General features: G+C 42.6%; 1 protein-coding gene across 12 annotated transcripts in view; it reads right to left on the bottom strand.

Annotated features, from left to right (window-relative positions):
* The window catches only part of HDX (highly divergent homeobox), a 111,813-nt gene that overhangs the window by 80,385 nt on the left and 12,521 nt on the right, over positions 1–18,907 (bottom strand). For 5 of the 12 annotated variants that reach the window (XR_012160937.1, XM_073360905.1, XM_073360903.1 and 2 more), the window contains 2 exons: positions 6,051–6,089; positions 1,275–1,421 (listed from right to left, as the gene is read on the bottom strand). The exons of 1 other annotated variant lie outside the window; for it this stretch is intronic. Coding sequence is in view for 8 of the 11 variants with exons in the window: in XM_073360905.1 (XP_073217006.1) it covers positions 1,275–1,421 (147 nt within the window). In the remaining 3 variants the exon portion in view is untranslated. Of the gene's footprint in view, positions 1–1,274; positions 1,422–6,050; positions 6,090–16,278; positions 18,155–18,907 lie in introns of those variants that run through there. 6 more of the 12 variants (XM_073360908.1, XM_073360902.1, XM_073360909.1 and 3 more) reach the window with 5 other exon arrangements.

Raw genomic sequence — 18,907 nt, 5'->3', positions numbered from 1 at the left:
CTTCTACAATCTAAACAGACAAGTTAGACAAGGAGGGGTCAGGATTACAAAATGCCAGCACAGCAAACGGTATGTTGGTCTGCAAATGGCATGTTACTGCCACAATTTTTGTGGAAATGCTTTTGTCAGGAAGGCGATGGCTAAACAGGCAGAAAACTGAAGGAAGAATGGACCTTCAGGGAACAGAGCAAAGGGGATTGGAGAAGAAAGAAGAGGGATGGAAGGCAGGGAGTAAGTACTACAGGTAGAGTGAGGCAAAGAGACTGTGAGGGACCTGATGCAAACAGACAATCAGCACAGGGGAGAGAATGTCCAGAGCAAAAACTGTAGAAAGCATCCCAAGTTCCCTACTGCAGCTACTTGTCTGCTCCTGCCAGTCTGAGTTTCTGGTGAGCTCCCTGGGTTTGTGTTTTTTTCCTATCCTGAGCTCAGGTTTCTCCAGAGAGACAAGGCTACTTAGAAGCTGGTGCCCCTGGAGTGGGGGGATGGGAGGGGAGGGGCACTCCCCTACATGGTTCTGGGTCCACAGGGTTGGGAAATAACTAAATGGGTCTAATCTCCTTCCTACCTCCCACACGGTGTTGTAGATGTACCCACTGCAGCTGCTTGTATCTGCTCCTGCCTGCTTGATTGTTGTACCAACTCTCAATTATTGCTTCGTGATTTCTGCTTCCTTGTGAAACATTAGATAACAAAATGGCTCTTCTTTCATAGAGGGAGCATTATCCCGCTCTCATGGAATTCAGTGTCTACAGAAGAGACCCCAGAAGCACTAAGCTACTCAATGATATTATTGTTTAGAGATAACTGTAAATACCAGTAAGCAGCAATGCTATCTACTTATGACAAGGAACACAAACATGAGAAGACAGCAGTTTTATCTCTCTCTCTCAATGTCATTTTTAAAGGACACAAAATTTCTATTCTATTCCAAAGTGGTTTCCTGATATAAACAACATTCACTTTATGTAGTATATAATCTAGGTTTTCAGCAGGAAAACCCTATTTGGAGTTTAACTTTCTTGAAGAGACCCTTGCTGCTTGCACAGTATGAAAGTCCCTACTAACACTTCAATAACGTCAAAGCGTTCATAGGAACACAGACTACAAGCAGCCCTCTCTCAGGAAAAAATGAGCATATATTACAGCTGGGGATGGAAGCCTTTTTAAAAAAAATAAAGTTAATGATTCCATCCCCTACAGATATTTTATGTAAACAAATGTACTTGTTAAATAATTATGTAAATTCAAGTGTGGAAGGCCTCAGTACTTACCCTGACTACACTGAAGTCCAGCTTAGTTTCTTGTGCACACTGTAATATGAGCTGAAAGCAATTTTTACTTTGATTTGTCATTCCATTTTCATAATAACGCTGTAATATCCTTTGTTGTTCTACAGTAAATACAGAACGCAGATTCATCTAAAAATAAAAGAAGATACTCTGAAAGTTGGAATAAATATTTTAATACTTGTAGAAATTACTCATTTATCCAAACAATCATAAAACTAGTGTACACATCTCACTTTTTTCCTTAAAAAAAAAAAATTTATTCATCCTGATATTTTTATTTACTTTTCAAAACTTCTGATACGAACTATGTTCGTAGTTTTCCTTTATGAGATGGATTTAACCTGAGCTGTTAAATTATATAATCAAAAAAGGCTGTCACCTTTTTATAGCAATACTAACTAAAAACCTCTTCTAACTAATTTCAGTTAAAAAGGCTTCTTCCTGAAGATGCTAATGTTGCTTGTAACAACCACGAGTAAATTCTCTATGGAGTAGCACAAAGTATGAGATGAAGTCAAACTGTCACCTTGGGGGCAGTGAAGACTCATCAAACATTTACCCAAGGCTGTAAAGGCCTGGTCTACACTAAAAAGCTATGTCACTCAGAGCTGTGAAAAATTTCACATCCTGAATGCAGCAGTTAGATGGACCAAATACCTGGTATAGAAGCTGTTAGGTTGACAGAAGAATTCTTCCATTGACCTATCTACTGCTTCTCAGAGAGACAGATCAACTACACTGACGGAAAAAACCTTTAGTAGATGTAGGAAGTGTCTACATAGCGGCACTGCAGCATCATAGTGTGGTGCTGTAGTGTAGACATGCCCTAAGTCAACTTTGCTAAATCTCCATAAAAACGTACTAGTCCAGGCATAAAGTCTACATGTCCACCTTTTCCATAAAATTAAGAATACACACTCCACATAAACCTAATGCTATTTTACATTATCATCCAAAAAAAACCCTCACTCCTGGCAAGATGAAGTTGTTACCTCAAAGCATGCTTTTTCACTTTATCACCATTTAACATTTTATTGCCTGATCCTACTACCCCTATGCATCCAAAACATTAGTGGGAATTTTAAGAACACGTACAATTCAGGACTAGGCCCTTTATTTGGCTTTAAATAAAAGATGGCAGCGGGAGAAGAGCATGATAGCACGTGATGCCAGTTTTGGAAGTACCTGATATAGTGCCTCAGGAAGCAAAGAACAACTGACCATACAAATTCTTTTTACACTTAAGTAAATGCAGAACACAGTAAAAAGAAAAACAAGAAATCCATTTCGTGGGAAAAGAGGAAGAAAAAAAAAATCAATCCCAGCTAGTGGGATATTTTAAGGAGAAAACTGTTAAAATAATTTTTGTTCAAAATAAAATTTAAAACATCTAAAAATTGTAATTGGCTGTAGATATTAGACAGAATCTTGACTATAACCACAATCATTAGTTTCCTATAAAGTAAAAAAATTTCATGTAGAAACAATAAATTCAGCTTGTTTTATACAAAACAGAATGTTAGACTGACATTTCTGAACAAGAGAAAAAACTTGACCCTCAGCAAAATAATTCTTTAAAATAAAAAGAAATAGAAAATCATGTTACAGTTAACTGAAAACACTGTACCTTTACAAACTATCAGGCTGAAAAACTAGAGATTTATTTTCTTTAAATGTAGGTGTCAAAGCAATGATTGGAATTTTTTTTAATACTCTGATCTGAAATCTGTCAAACTTCAACAGGGTGTTTCACCACCAATATCATCAGTCATTAATGTAAAATTCCACTATTTCCCTAGGCCAGAGCTTTAATGGCAAAGTTTATTTTCCTCCAAATGCTAATAATGGAAAAAAAGAGAATGGGGAAAAAGAGGCATTTTCGCAAAGATTTTTAATGTGGCTTTCAAAAATTAGGCGGTTAATTCCTTTCCTTCCAACAGTGCAGACTGAAGATGATTTGTCCATACCATATTTCACCTCCCCTCCCGTCCCTTACCTCAGACTGTCAGTCTAACAGAAGTTATGTTGTTTACAGCACTAATAAACCTGCCAAGCGTCATGCATTTTTGCACCAAGGTCTATCGTGCACCAGGCAGAACTAGTAAAATGTCATACACTGGGGGGAGGGAGAGACCATCCCTCCCAATACTCTGTAGCCTTGAGGAATGTACAACAAACTACAAGGCAAAAGATATGAGAGCATCTCTTCCACTAACGAGCAAGACTTCACACCCCTTTCATAAGAGAGGCAACTATCATTCATACATTTTACAAATAAGGTAACAGAGTTTTCATAAGGCCCCCCACAAATAGAGCTAGAAATAGAACCCAGTTCTCTGATACTACAGACCTAAATTTCATCCACTGATTCACACTGCCTTTCTGAAGAAGTATTTGAACGCTGGGTATCTTTGTCCCTATCTGGACGCTAGACCACGTGTACAGTTTATGAGTCTTCTGCTGCCTCGATATGAATGGAACTCAAATGATAGAGATCCCAGGTTCAGTTCCTATAGATGACCAAATTGATCTGTTATACTTGGTGATGCTGGCTCTCACAACTAGAACCCACTCTCATCACAGAGCCAGAAACCAAATCCTGATAACTCAACATGCCACTGTATGTCATACACCTGAGGGCATTCTGCACAAAAAAATTAAAAATTCTGCAAGTTTTATTTGTCAATAAATAAATGCAGAGGCTCCAGCATGGCAGTGGGGAGCACAGGCCACTGGCTGCATGAAGGTGGGAGATCACCCTGCAGGCCTCCCCTCAGCCCCCATCTACCCCTGGGACACAGACTCAGCGGTGTGGCTAACCCTGACACAACACAAGGCCTGGACCTGCCCCATAAACACACTGGGCTCTGCGCCAGATGCACCAGGTGTGGGGAAGGCGGACTCAATGAGGCAGGATCCAAGTGTGAAGGGCCTCAGTGTGGGGGGATACCTGTGTGGGGTGAGAGGGTTCTGTGTGGGACAATCTGGGTGCAGGCAGCTCAGTGGGGGGGGGTCTAGATATGGGGGGATCTGGATGCACAGCAGCTCATTGTGGGGGTTCCAGATGAAGGGGTTGAGGTGCAGTGAGGTGGGGTTCAGGTATGGAGTGATAGGGGTTCTGGGTGTACAGGGTAAGACTTGGCAGGGGTGTCTGGGTATGGGAGATCCAGATGCATAGGGGTTGGGTGGATGGGGGAGCAACTCCCCGTACAGTGACCCTTCCCCACACAGCTGACAAGTGATGGGGGCAGGAAGCAGGGGAGGATACTGAGCTTCCTGCAGCTGGGGGAGGTTTCTGCAGGTGGGTCTGACACAGCCCCAGCCACTCCTTGCAGGGGAAGAGGAAGTCCCATCCTCTCCTGTCTCCAGCCCAGCCAGGACAAGCAGCTGATCTAAGCTCAGGATAGGAGCCACTGGCTGGGTTGTCCTCAGCCCCATGGTGATTTACCTACCTGCTGGCTGCTCCAGGTGCCTGAAATGATGTACCTGCAATGCTAGGGAATGGTGCATGACTGCTCTTGCAGCTTCCCTTTGCTTCTCTGTCAGAAAGTCATTTTTCTGCGGGGAAGCAAAGAAATCTGCAGGGGACATGGATTCTGCGCACACACAGTGGTTCAGAATTCCCCCAGGAGTAATGTCACAAACAGTTGTATAACTGGCAAATCATGTTATGTCTCCTTCTATGGGCTGGTTCACTAAAATGATAGGAGCATGTTTGCCCTAGCAGTTTCTCTTATAAAGTGTATAGAAGAGGTCTCTCTGTGGATCTGAATATTGTGGGGTCAAGTCCTGATGATCACCTATGTGGGAAGGGGGAGGGAGAAATAGAAGTTTGTTTGAGGACCCTAAAATAGTTTTTGAAGTAATTTTATATTGCAAAATGTTGCATTTAGAAGTGAATTAAGATCTATGCTAGTATTTGTTTTATTCTTTTTTTTAGTACCTGTATATTTTTAGATAATGGTAGATATCTATAAGGAACAGGGTGGAGCATTTAAATTATAGAGTTTGTCTGAAGAACAGCAAGAACAATGTGGGAGATTTTGCCTGTGAGTGCAGAGTTGGTGAACCTACCTATGTAATCCCCCTATAGGTAAAAATTTACTAAAAGAAAGATCCTTTCAGGAAGCCTACCTCAGTCTCAAAATGGCCATAGAGTTGGAACTACCTGTTACTCTTAAAAGAATTCTCCCCTTCCCAACATAGCTGTGCTGGCAGCCGGTATGTGTAAGAAGCTTGCCCCTGCTTCTCCTGCAGTAGCTCTACTGAGAGAGAACTTCATCCACCAGGGCTGTCAACTACATGCCTCTCACCTGCACTGAACTTGCACATTTTTATGGTGTTTAATAGTTATGTGTGAATTTCCATAGACATGTTAGCCTATTTAAATAATTTGCATAAAATATCATACATGGTGCTGCACAAATGTGGCAGTTATACACTATGCCCCAATCCTGCCAAGACAAGCAGTAGGTAGACCCTTGCACAGAACCCCACAAAAAGTCACTAAATGATTAGGTTCCCCCTCCACAAAGGATCTTGATAATCAACAGACATAACAAATGGAGTAAGTGAGGAGGCTTTCCAAGGTGGGTAGGATTCTTACTCCTGATATTACTTTCAACAGTAGCTTTGCAGGATTACTATCTAAACAGATTCACAAGAGCCTACTTCCTGCCAGGAAGACTATTAGATAACCCTACAGATATTTTGGAATCAAACTATATAGCAGGGTTATGTTTTGAATCATTAACTTACTTGGAGGTTTTGGTTGCCCAAGGAATGCAGGATCCAGCCCTAAGAGAACAGATGAGCATTAGTTCACTAGAGCAATTTGCATCTAAGGTTTATTGAATAAACCTGTTAAGAGTGAGAGCCAACAAATGGGTCTGCATTGATTTCTCCCCCTTAATTTTAGTTTCTTTTCATTTCCTAAATTTCTATGGATGACAAATCCATTCATTCAAAGACCTATCCAATGATACTCCTAGTCAATGGAGAGAGAAATAAAAAGACAGAATATCCACTTTATTCACACTGCTCTTCAAATTCATCTGTCCTAACGTTTAAGTACTGTCCTTTTCCAGAGGCAGAACAAATTTAGGCTTAATCTTGTTTCGTATAAGGTTCTTTAGTGAGCAGAAATTCTAAATTAAAATTGTGACATTACAATACAGATTTCAGCTGAGAACAAACTTATTTACATCTCAGAAATTATATTAAATTGAACTGAAATCTTAGAAACGAAAGAGCAGTGATTTTATCCCTTTAGTTTTTATACACACACGTTTAAGTTTATATATAATGTATTAAACTAATAGTGCAACAACTTAAATGATGCATTATCTGGATATTTCCCTCATGTCTATTTTCTTGTCCAACATATATCTAATACGGGTAGTGAATGACAACTGCAGATGTGAAGACTTTTCTCTATGTTACCCAGCAACTGAGTTAGTTTGTTGCACAAGCAGTGTTCCACTTGAGTCTGAGCCGAAATTTTCAGTGATAAAACTCTGAAAAAAAACCAGATGAAAAACACAAAAAAGTCTCTCAAATTATTTAAACCCAAAGGAAATTAACAGGATGGTGACAGGGCTGCTGCTTTGTTGAGACACTCTAATATTAGTGTTTGAACACTGCATTGTAGTTACTGCTGCTAAGTCATACTAGCAGGTGGATTTTTTTTGTTGTTTCAGCCATGATACAAGAAGAGTTGTAGCATCTCACCGAGAAAAGTGAGCCAAGGTCTGGGTTGGAGGTCTTAGCAAAAACCTAGAAATGACCAAACTGGAGAGAAAGCTTAAACTGAGGTTCATAATTGGTTGTTATTTGAGTTACAAATAAAGCAAAACCCAGGAATGAGGAAAGTTTGGAGTCTATGTTCATAGCAAGATGGAAAACACACTGTCTCCCAAGACATTAGAAGAGAATTTTAAAAAAGTTGCATCCATCTTGCTAGTCTCAATTTAGGAACTGAATAGTAAGCAAAAGTAAAGTTTTCCATTTGGAGATCTTTTTGGCCATGAGCATAATGCCAAAAAGGGACACTATTTGTGACATTAACAGTAGGAAGCCCTGAACATTCAGTCATACAAGGTTTGCCAGTTGTCATTCTGTTTTAATACTGGTTTAATAAGAATCCAAGGTGCAATCAGCAACATTTCTTTTCCAGTTATTAAAATAAGTGTAGTTGGAAGTCAGTTTACACCTAGTGCTTTTCACACTGGATTTTTGCCAGTAATTAATTCACACTTCAGAAATATAGCTACGTAACTCATAGCTAGAGCCTCAAGTACCTATTTAAAATGTTAAACTTTATAAAAGTTATCAGATTTGAGGGAACTATATTAACTTTCAGGAGCTGCACTGAGATAAATGAGAAGCATTTTGTTTTAAATCCCTTAGTTAAGTTAATTAGACCAAGTGAAAGTCATCCTGCAAAATACAAGAGCTGCAGTGAGTCACATTTCCCATATTTGAACTAATGAGGGTTTCAAAGTACTGACATGGAGAGGGAAAAAAAACCCTAAAACCCACCAAAATAAGTATGTAAAGAATGTTTATGTTAAATTAATAAATGCTGAGTAAACAAACACCACAGATGTACAAGCCTAGCAGCTATTGTAAAATAAGCCGACATTGGTTACTTAACAATATAAAAATCCATAGGTTCTTGTACACAGTAACAGCTCATTAGAAGTGAAATTTTGCTACCTTGGATTTTTTCATAAACAAACATCCAGTTTTATTTGGAAGTCAATAACTGCCCTTAAAAACTGAGCACTAAAATAAAGAGGCTCCCAAGTACTGTCAGGAAACAAAACTGAAAAATTAAATATATTTGCGGATACCAAAACCTCACAAAATTTGACTGTTTCCTGTCTCCAATACATGTTCTAAAATTCATCATTTAGACTGGGCACTACTTCACTATGCCACAATGAAGAAGACTTCAATTCACTGTAATAGAGTTCTCCAGCAGAAAACTTTAAAATTTCAGAATACCCTAACCATAACTCCCACAACTGTGTTTATGAAGAATAACCCATTAAATGGAAAATTTTTCTCTAAGATCTTTATGATTTCTCAAAGGTCTATATTTCACTTATTTCCTTTTGTGAAACATAATCAGCTTGTATTAACTAGATAATTACTACAGGTACATAAAAGTCTGAGATGATATTATTTAGCCTGTAACCTTCTTATTTGAGAAGTCCACTGATAAGCAGGGGAAAATGTGTATACAAATCCATGCACAAGACATCTTTAACTTACAGTTAAGTTTGCTTTAGTGCATTTCCTATCACTGCAATCACATAAAAAAAAAAAAAGTCAGCAGTTAAGACAACATTAACACCCAGATCAGCCTCAAATACAGACTCCTCAGTTTAAACCAGCTCCATTTCCAATTACAGCCACCCACAAAGCACATATCCAGTATCTCACAATTTCACCAGAACTTGGATCTCAGACTTTTAAGTTAGAAACATGGACTTTTGACTTCAGCAAGACTAAAATAACAATGTTCCTGTGAAGTGTGCATCTGAAGTACTGGATGTCTGTATACTTGGTAGTTGGAATTGAAAGGTAGTTTCTTGTAGAGTAGAAGAGTCTGTGAATTTGGGTATTATGTTTAGGTGACAAGGCGTGAGAGTTGAGGTTGCATTGGTTATTTTTTCTTGAAGCAGGATAACAATAATGAGGAAATAATTAGAACAGTTGCAATTTGCCTATCTTGCTAGTAAGATAAGACAGTTTTCATCAAGTGTTATGTTTGCTAAATGTTATGGTGTCAAAGCACAATTATATTTTATACCATTTATAATTTGTTTTAACATTATATCACACGTGTGGAATTTAGAACTCAGTTTTATGTCTAACATGTCAGTGCTGACATACTCATTTGTATCTGTATTAGCTTTTCCCATGTTTGACAAAAGCTGATTGACCTAAACAGTCAATATAAGCTAGGAAGTAGGTCTCCCTACTAGTTCTCTAGCCCCTGCTGCTCACTTATCCTGAGCCTAGATGACCAGCCCCACTACTCCCCTTGCTTCATTTAGAGAGACTTTTTCTAAATGTAATGAACACAAAAAACACAGTCTACAGAGAGAGGTTAAGTGAGGGAATCTAAGTGAAGCCAAAGAACCAGGGAGCCAGGCACCGGGGCCAAGGAACTGACCTAGGCAAAAAGGATGGTGAGTATCAGGGGCCAAAAAAGTCAAGCTCCATCCTCTTGCAGCTTCTCTGCAGCTTTGTTTAATATGAACATTAAGAGTCAAATCTAAATGCTTTTGTGAAGTCTGTCCAAGCAGTACCCAACCTCTCATGAGCCACAGTAGGTTCTCTACATGCAGAAGATTCTTCTCCGGCAGTGCTGAAACTTCATTTTTCAAGCATCTTTGGCTACAACTCCCCCTCTTTCTCCAGCTGTCAATGTGCCCTATTTGTAGCAGGAGCTAGGACAGGTGGGAGTGGGGGAAAAGGAGATACAGGAAATTGGCCTGAGAAACATAGCACATAGCTCCTGTTGAAAGGTAAGTTCCTAATGGAGTGAATCTCCTATAGCTTGCCTGAGGGGACCACCACTCCCTCCACTTTTAGGTTATGTCTATAGACTATGGACCCTACAGCTGCACACCTGTACCACTACAACTGTCCTGCTGTAAGGTCTACCATGTAGCCACTCTTTGACAGCAGGAGAGCTCTCTCCTGCCAGCATAATCAAACCACTCCCAACAAGCAGCGTTAGCGTTATCTCCTGCTGACATAGTGCTGTCCACAGCAGCACTTTTGCCGGTGACACTTATGTAGGTCAGGGTGTGGTTTTTTCACACCCCTGACCAACAAAAGTTTTACCAACAAAAGTGGTAGTGTAGACAAAGCCGATATTTGGTATATAGGACTAGGGCTCCCTTTGTGGGAGGTTCTTGTAGTTTGTATAAGTGAGACTGGGTGGAACCTAGAGACATATAATTAGGAACAAAGGTGTATATCTTGGTGTCTCAGGAGAAAACCACACCATGAGGGCCATTGAAAAATGGGAGTCCTCCCTGAAGATTCAGCGCTCAATGGCAAAAGATATATTCAGTTACCACAAAGCAGTCAAATGACTGTTTGTATTTTAAGGTGTTTTTTTCCTCCCCCAGAATTTAAACTGAATTCAGTTTTTCCAACTATGAAGCCTTGTGTGTAATTTCTGACTTTTGAGATTGCGATGTTATAGGGACCCTAAGCATTGAGGTCTCTAGGATGGTTTTAAGAATGTTAAGCCTTTTAGAATAAACACACTGAAAGCTCAGAGTTTGAAAAATGCCTAGAAAATTAAAGGTTTCAGAGTAGCAGCCGTGTTAGTCTGTATTCTCAAAAAGAAAAGGAGTATTTGTGGCACCTTAGAGACTAACAAATTTATTTGAGCAGAATGCATCTGATGAAGTGAGCTGTAGCTCACGAAAGCTTATGCTCAAATAAATTGATTAGTCTCTAAGGTGCCACAAGTACTCCTTTTCTTTTTTAGAAAATTAAAGTTCATCCTTCAAATAGTCCATCTCTCAGATTGATTTCTCAAAATTATATTTAAAAGGATATATACTTTAGTGCAAAACTCAACACAACCTTAACTATGGAGCCGCTAGGAGCCTCTATAGTCTTAAACAAAGAAATCATCATTTAAAATGAAAAAACACAGGTTAAGTTAGTGTGTTGATAGTCAAGGAAAGAGAATGTTACCATTAATGGACATAATGGAAGCATCAGGGCTTGAAGTACAGTACTCATTCCTTGCCATTTCTACTCCATCCATTTTAACAGGTAAACCTTACTCCCACAGAATTCTTCTTTCTTTATCATAAATTATCTTTTCACATGCCATATTGGCCTGTAAATATTCCCTCGTACTTATTATAGTCTGGATACTCAAAGCAGATACAATGTCACTCTTTATGCTCTATTTTTGACAATGCAGATTTCCAGAAGTGATATAATCTCCAAAGAGTCTGATACAAAAAACCAAAAATGAGACAATTGCAAATAGTAAAACATATTTAAAGATACATACACAAACAAACTAAACTGTCAGTACAGATGCTAGGAATCAGCCACAGAATTAGAGCCCTGCATTTTAAAATTATATTCATTCACTTCCCTTTCAACTCCCACTCAACAGTTCAAAAGTTCTCTGTTCTATGTTTGCCATAAAATCATAAAAAAAAATAAAGGACACAGTCTGTATACAAGCATACAAGGGACCAAAATTACAGTAACCTGAATATTATATATTATGTGAGTTACATAAAGGAAAGGCAGCAGTTATCTATAATAAGCAGAACTCCAAATAACGATGTGGTATTCTAATTGATTTGATACTGTTACTTTTAACTATAGTAAAAGCAGTTTTATCAGGCACTTCACCAACTGGAAAGCTCTATAAATCGGCATTTCTGATCTTCATTGAAATTCCAGTTTATAGTCCGGTCGGTGTGGGGACGGCAGGAGGTTGGGACGGAGGAGGGGGTGCGGGACATGGGCTCTGGGAAGGAGTTTGGGTGCTGGAGAGGGCTCGGAGCAGCAGGTTGGGGAACAGGAGGAGGTGCGGGGTGCTAGATAAGGGGGATGCTCACCTCAGGCAGCTCCCCACAAGCGGCGACTTGTCCCAGCTGCTCCTAGGCAGAGGCAGCTCTACGTGCTGTCACCACCCCAAGCACTAGGTCCGCAGCTCCCATTGGCTGGGAACTGCAGCCAATGGGAACTGCGGGGATGGTGCCTGCAGGCGGAGGCTGCGGGCAGAGGTGCCTGATGCACCTCCGCTTATGAGCAGCTGGGACAAGTCATTGCTTGTGGGGAGCCGCTGAAGTGAGTGCCTCCTGGATCCAGCACCCAGCTCCCCCTCCCGCGCCCCAACCCGCTGCCCTAAGCCCCCTCCTGCACCCAAACTACCTCCCAGAGCCCTTGCCTCGCACACCCTCCTGCGCCACAACCTCCAGCCCCACACCCCCTCCCACATCTAAACTCCCTCTCTCTTAGTTAACCGGCATTTTTCACTTACTAGCACCCACCATTCCCCCAACATGCTGGATAAAACAGCTTTTACTGTATATTGACATCCTTTTTCACTACCTAAAGTACTCACTGTGTAATAGGCTACAGCAGTGGTTCTCAAACTTTTGTACTGGTGACCCCTTTCACATTGCAATCCTCTGCGTGTGACCCCCCTTATAAATTAAAAACACTTTTTATATATTTAACACCATTATAAATGCTGGAGGCAAAGCGGGGTTTGGGGTGGAGGCTGACAGCTCACAACCCCCCCATGTAATAAACTTGCAACCTCCTGAGGGGTCCCAACCCCCAGTTTGAGAACCCCTGGGCTACAGTCATTGAATTACCAGCACTTTAACTTTTAGAACTCAATCCTTTATTGAAGCTGAGCAATGTTTCTATGTGTGGATCCAACTAGAGTTGGCCCCAATTCTGCTAACACTTATGCATGTGCTTTACTTTACTCTTGAAAGTTCTAATGACATCAACTGGATTAGTCACCTGCTTGAAGTTAAGCTTGTACATAAGTTTGCACTATTGTTGCCTACTTCATAAAACTACGATACTCCAAGCAAGCAAGGAACAATTAACTACAATTGCTCCAAAGGGGCGGGTTGTTTTAAAAGGTCACCATCAGAAAAGGTCTGCCTAAAATTTGGGTTTTATAAAAGTTCTAAAAGACAATTTACTAAATATGGATATCAACAGAATTTTTTCCATGAAAAGTGTTTTGAATAATACTACCAGAAGTCAGTAAGTTCTCATGGTAGACTAGCCTGTTTTCGTTTCCAAGCCAAGAGAAATGCAAAAAAACATAGTAAGAAGTATCCTGCAGACACTTAGGCAAATGCTTAAGTTTAAGCATGAGTAGTCCCATTATGTCCAGTAGGCGTATTCAAGCTATGTACATGCTTAAATCTTAGCAGGATCAGGGCCCATATGATATATCCAAGTCAATCATGAATAGTGTGGAGAAAGTGAATAAGTGTTATTTACTCCTTCACACAACACAAGAATCAGGGTCATCCAATGAAATTAATAGGCAGCAGGTCTAAAACAAACAAAAGGAAGTATTTCTTCCCACAACCCAGAGTCAACCTGTGGCACTCATTGCCAGGGTATGTTGTAAAGGCCAAAACTATAATGTGGTTCAAAAAAGAATTAGATAAGTTCATGGAGGAGGTCCATCAATAGCTATTAGCCAAGACGGTCAGAGATGCAACTCCATACTCTGTGTCCCTAGCCTCTGACTGCCAGAAGTGGATGGGGTGGGGGGGGAGTGGATGACAGGGGATGGATCACGTGATGATTGCCTGTTCTGTTCATGCCCTCTGAAGCACCTGGTACTGGCCACTGTTGGAAGACAGGATACTGAGCTGGGTGGATCATTGGTCTAATCCAATAAGGCCATTCTTACTTTACTCACTACTCAAAATAGGCGTTGTACTCGTGTGCAAAGCAAAAAGTAATTGGGTCTTAGTTTACTGTATCTGCAGAATTAACACTACTTGCAAATAATTTAAAGGAGCACATGGGAAGATAGTGCTATAAACATTTTAAGAGTCTGAGCGTGCTCCATGGGCAACTAACTGCTAGGAGCCACAAAACAGGATCTTCATTTAGAAACACTAATAAATATAAAGATTTACATTCAGCCTCTGCAACAAAGTGTTCGTAAAAAAAAAAATAGGTAATTAATAGCAAATCTGATCAAAATATTTTAAAGTAAATCTTGCTTGACAAAACAGGTTTTTCTTTAGACCTGCATCTTGCAACAATTTGAACATATCCATAACTTTACACACGAGTATTCCTTCTAAAGCAAATACAGTACTCAGACATTTCACACCTCATCTACACAGGGAATTTTACAAGCACAGTTATACAGTAATAGCTCATGTGGTCGCTCAATTCCTTATGTAGATTGTGCATATTCTTAACTCATTACAGTATCAAGGGCGTTATTAAACAGAGTGACATATCTCAGGCTTCTGGGATGCAGCATGAAGCAATTTTCTTTATCCACTGCATATTGATGCTCCTAAACCAAGGCTCACACCATCAGCACTGAGCACCACCTCAAAACACAAGCTGGAAGACTTGCATGCCACCCACCATCTCCCTTCACCAGCAAATACCCAAGGGCTAAATTTCAGAGTAGCAGCCGTGTTAGTCTGTATCCGCAAAAAGAAAAGAAGTACTTGTGGCACCTTAGAGACTAACAAATTTATTAGAGCAAAGGCTTTCGTGAGCTACAGCTCACTTCATCGGATGCATACAGTGGACAATATAGTGGGGAGATTTTATATACAGAGAGAACATGAAACAATGGGTGTTACCATACAGACTGTAACAAGAGTGATCAGGAAAGGTGAGCTATTACCAGCAGCAGAGTGAGGGGCGGGGGGGGGGGGGGGAACCTTTTGTAGTAATAATCAAGGTGGGCCATTTCCAGCAGTTGACAAGAACAGTAGGAGGGGAAATAAATAAGGCAAAATCATTTTACTTTGTGCAATTGACCCATCCACTCCCAGTCTCTATTCAAGCCTAAGTTAATTGTATCCAGTTTGCAAATTAATTCCAATTCAGCAGTCTCTCGTTGGAGTCTGTTTTTGAAGTTTTTTTGTTGAAGAATTGCCACTTTTAGGTCTGTAATCGAATGACCAAAGAGATTGAAGCGTTCTCCAAGTGGTTTTTGAATGTTATAATTATTGATGTCTGATTTGTGTCCACTTATTCTTTTACGTAGAAACTGTCCAGTTTGGCCAATGTATATGGCAGAGGGGCACTGCTGGCACATGATGGCATATATCACATTGGTAGATGCGCAGGTGAATGAGCCTCTGAGAGTGTGACTGATGTGATTCGGCCCTATGATGGTGTCCCCTGAATAGATATGTGGACACACTTGGCAACGGGCTTTGTTGCAAGGATAGGTTCCTGGGTTAGTGGTTTTGTTGTGTGGCTGCTGCTGAGTATTTGCTTCAGGTTGGGGGGCTGTCTATAAGCAAGGACTGCCCTGTCTCCTAAGATCTGTGAGAGTGTCACAACAGCAGCAATAGGAGCAATGTTATTTGCCCAATCTCTCCTCCTCCACCACCACTACCCCGCCTTCTGCGGATACTCTCTTACACCTCAAGTAGAGCACATAGCACCTCCACAACCCCTCTTGCCCCAAGACAAGGGAGAATGAGCTTTGAATTATTTTCTTGCCACCCCCCCATCATGCCCACAGCTTCACCCCACTGCGTAGGCTGCCATGCTACCAGCAATGAGTATTTATACTACCGAGCCAGGAAAGGGGATCCAGGCAGGATGGACACCCACAATCCCAGCCCACGCACCCAACCCTGCCACTAGGAGATTGCAGCTAGAAAGCGTCACTGAGTCCTAACAGCCCACATATGGCAAATCAAGGAGCCTTCATTGCGCATGCGCAAGATTTTCCAAAGACTTAAAGACGCCCTAACTGTGAAAACGCCCATGGACCAGCTACTAAGACGCAGTAACGTGCGAGCGCGCAGAGCTGCAATCTGCGCCTCGCACTCCGGCCGGACAAAGTCAGAAATCACTCAAGTGACTGTGAATACGCACGCGCACTCACTCCAGCAGAGCTCAACAGCCGCAGAGCATGCGCAGCTGCCAGCCCATACAGAACACATCGGTAGTACACATGCGCACTTCCTTTGCAACGGCGGACGGGGCTAGCCAGCATCTGCCGCAGCAGAACCGAGCCGTAGTGCGCATGCGTGCCTGAGTTTGCTTTGCGAGCACCAGCCCAAGCGGCTGCCCTCCCCCACATCCAGGCCCCCAGCCAAGGGGCATCTTCCCCAGTCCCAGCCAAGGCTGGCTGCCCTGCCTGCCCAGGCTGAGCGCTTCAGCGCTTCCCCTCCCTCCTTGGGGCTCGCACACATACCCCGCCCCCCGCGGACAGTGCCGGACTTACCGTGCTCTGCGGGGCGGGTGGAGTTGGTCCGGGGGGCTCCGGATTCAGCCGGTTTCGGCTGGGTCGGTCCCGGCGTCACACAATGAAATCAGCGCCTCCGATCATTAATTCTCATCATGATCGTGACGTCAGCGCAGACAGCGGCCAATGGCAGCCTAAGATCAGCGCCGGCCGGGACAGTCCTTGCCCCCGCCCCTCCCGCCAGGGGGAGCGCCTGGTACAGAGAACAGCCCGCCTGAGGTGGGAGGGGAGGCCAGTACAAGGAACAGCCGCGCTGCTGCGATGGGTGGGTGCCTGCCTCAGGAAACAGCCCCGCCCAGCTCGGGATCGGAGCGCGAGGCCCAGGGAAGAGGCGGGGCACAGACGGGCGGAAGGCGGCGGCGGGAGTCGTCTGCCTCCTCCCCAGCCTACGGGGGCCGGGCTGCGCCCCTCGCTTCCTTGTGGGAACGCCGCTGGCCCGCAGCACACCCTGCTGCGCCCTTTGGGGAGGGGGCGGGCTCTTCCTCCCGCCTGCCTGCCTGCCTGCCGGCCGCGGCCGCGGGCGCTCCCGCGCAACCTGTGCTCAGCTGCGCTCATCACAGCGGGCCAGCGGCGGTTTGGCCGGCGTGCTGCTGCCGCCTTCGCCGCGCGCGAGCCCGAGCCCGAGCCCGAGCCCGGCCGGCATTGCCCTCGCCCCCCTCCCCTGCCAGGGAGCCGCCCCGCTTCCGCCGCGCGGCGCTGGTGATGGGTGGGGCAGGATCGAAGTGTTTCACGCGCAGAGGCGAGCGGGGCCCGGCCTCCTGGGCCATGGGCAGGACTGGCTGCCTTGCAGCGCTCTCGGCCCTGCTTGGCTTGGGAGAGGAGCCTTGCACGGTGGCCATGGTGGCCATTCCTCCCTTGTCAGGCCCGGGGCTCCCACTGCCGCCTTTTGCTGAGGGTAGTCATGGCATGCGGACTCTTCCGTGGGGCAGTAAGTTCTCCTGGGAGGGCTGGCTCAGTCATTGGAGTCTGAAATAGCTGGGCTTTCCTAACGACTCCTTTGCCTTCTAGCAGGGGCAGCTGACCCCTTCCTCCACTTTCTCCACAGAGAGAAGTCTGCTATGATGTTTTGTTTGTATCTTTCAGGTGAGACGCAATGTCAAAGCCCTGCCTGCTTTATGTGGGCATCAAAAGTCTTGGGGTACTTCTCGTACAAGTGAAGTGTTTTGTCTCACTATTTTCAGCCACCCCACCGCTTAAGGTTTCTACTGTTGTTAAGGTGGTGTTTCACCATCCCTGAGGTGGCTGTATTACCGTGCTGTATTCATATAAACCCTGAACCTGCAAAGAGCCACACTGATGCAGACCCTCACCTTCACCTGAAGACCCACTGAAATGACAGGAACACACTGCAGTCAATGAGACCACACATAAACATGAGGCACCATACCAACTCATCTGTTTGCAGGATTGGGGCTAGAGAAAAATAGTTAGAATCATTGACGGTCATGTAAAATTATTATTTGCTGCTTATATCGCAGCAGCACCCAGAAGCCCCAGTTGGGATTAGGGGCCTATTGTGCAGATTCAGACAGATACAAGCTCCTTGCTTCAAGAGCTTACATTCTAAGACTCCCGATCCTAAAGAGATTTATGCAGGGGCTTAACTTTATGCACATGAATAGTACCAATAACTTTCATTGGAGTACTTGGGCATAAAACTTTGCAGTAATGGTGGCCAAAGAAAGCACGTGTTATATGTAGGGTCAGTGTAATAGGGATACAAGTAATGTGCATCAATAGTGTAAAGTGGCAGATTTGCATGTAGATTACAAATTTAGGTTTCAGAGCAGTAGCCATGTTAGTCTATATCAGCAAAAAGAACGAGGAGTACTTGTGGCACCTTAGAGACTAACAAATTTATTTGAGCATAAGCTTTCGTGGGCTAAAGCCCATTTCAATTTATGGTCAAATAAATTTGTTAAGAACAAGGAGTACTTGTGGCACCTTAGAGACTAACAAATTTATTTGACCATAAATTGAAATGGGCTTTAGCCCACGAAAGCTTATGCTCAAATAAATTTGTTAGTCTCTAAGGTGCCACAAGTACTCCTCGTTCTTATTACAAATTTAGAGATCATACACATTCAGAATTTATTTTTAGTGCATGTTAGTGAAAATGTTTTTAAGTACTCGGCTACAATGTATAAAACAATATTCATATAAAGGAAAAATATTTCCAGATTTGTGCAAGCTGTAATAGTCTAAATTGAGAGAGATTAAATATCTTATTGGAACACACATTGAAAAATCGTAAAATATATTTTAAAAACTGTCTTGCAATGTATCCAGAATAAGGGATCTTCTCATAAAGGGACAAAGCTGCATCTCAGAGTGGGTTCAATTCTGTACTTGTTACACAGGCAAAACTAATTTAATGGCAGTTTTGCCTCTGAGGGCTGCAGGACTGAGTTCATATTGATTTTTCTGTGGGGTCTCAAATGAACAACATATAGCTCCTAAAATAACTAATTTTTGATGAACCCTTCAACATCTAGCAAAATTTTAAAAGGGATGAACCCATACAGAATTCTTTTATATGGAATGGAGAGTCTACATGGTCTTTCTTGTTTGTTTGTTTTTTACTGTATGATTGAGTCCTTTAAGCTAG

The sequence above is a fragment of the Lepidochelys kempii genome, chromosome 9, assembly GCF_965140265.1.
Source record: "Lepidochelys kempii isolate rLepKem1 chromosome 9, rLepKem1.hap2, whole genome shotgun sequence".
NCBI classification, from domain to species: domain Eukaryota; kingdom Metazoa; phylum Chordata; order Testudines; family Cheloniidae; genus Lepidochelys; species Lepidochelys kempii.
Note: the sequence above shows the minus strand (reverse complement) of the source record. Positions and strands in the feature narration are given on the sequence as shown.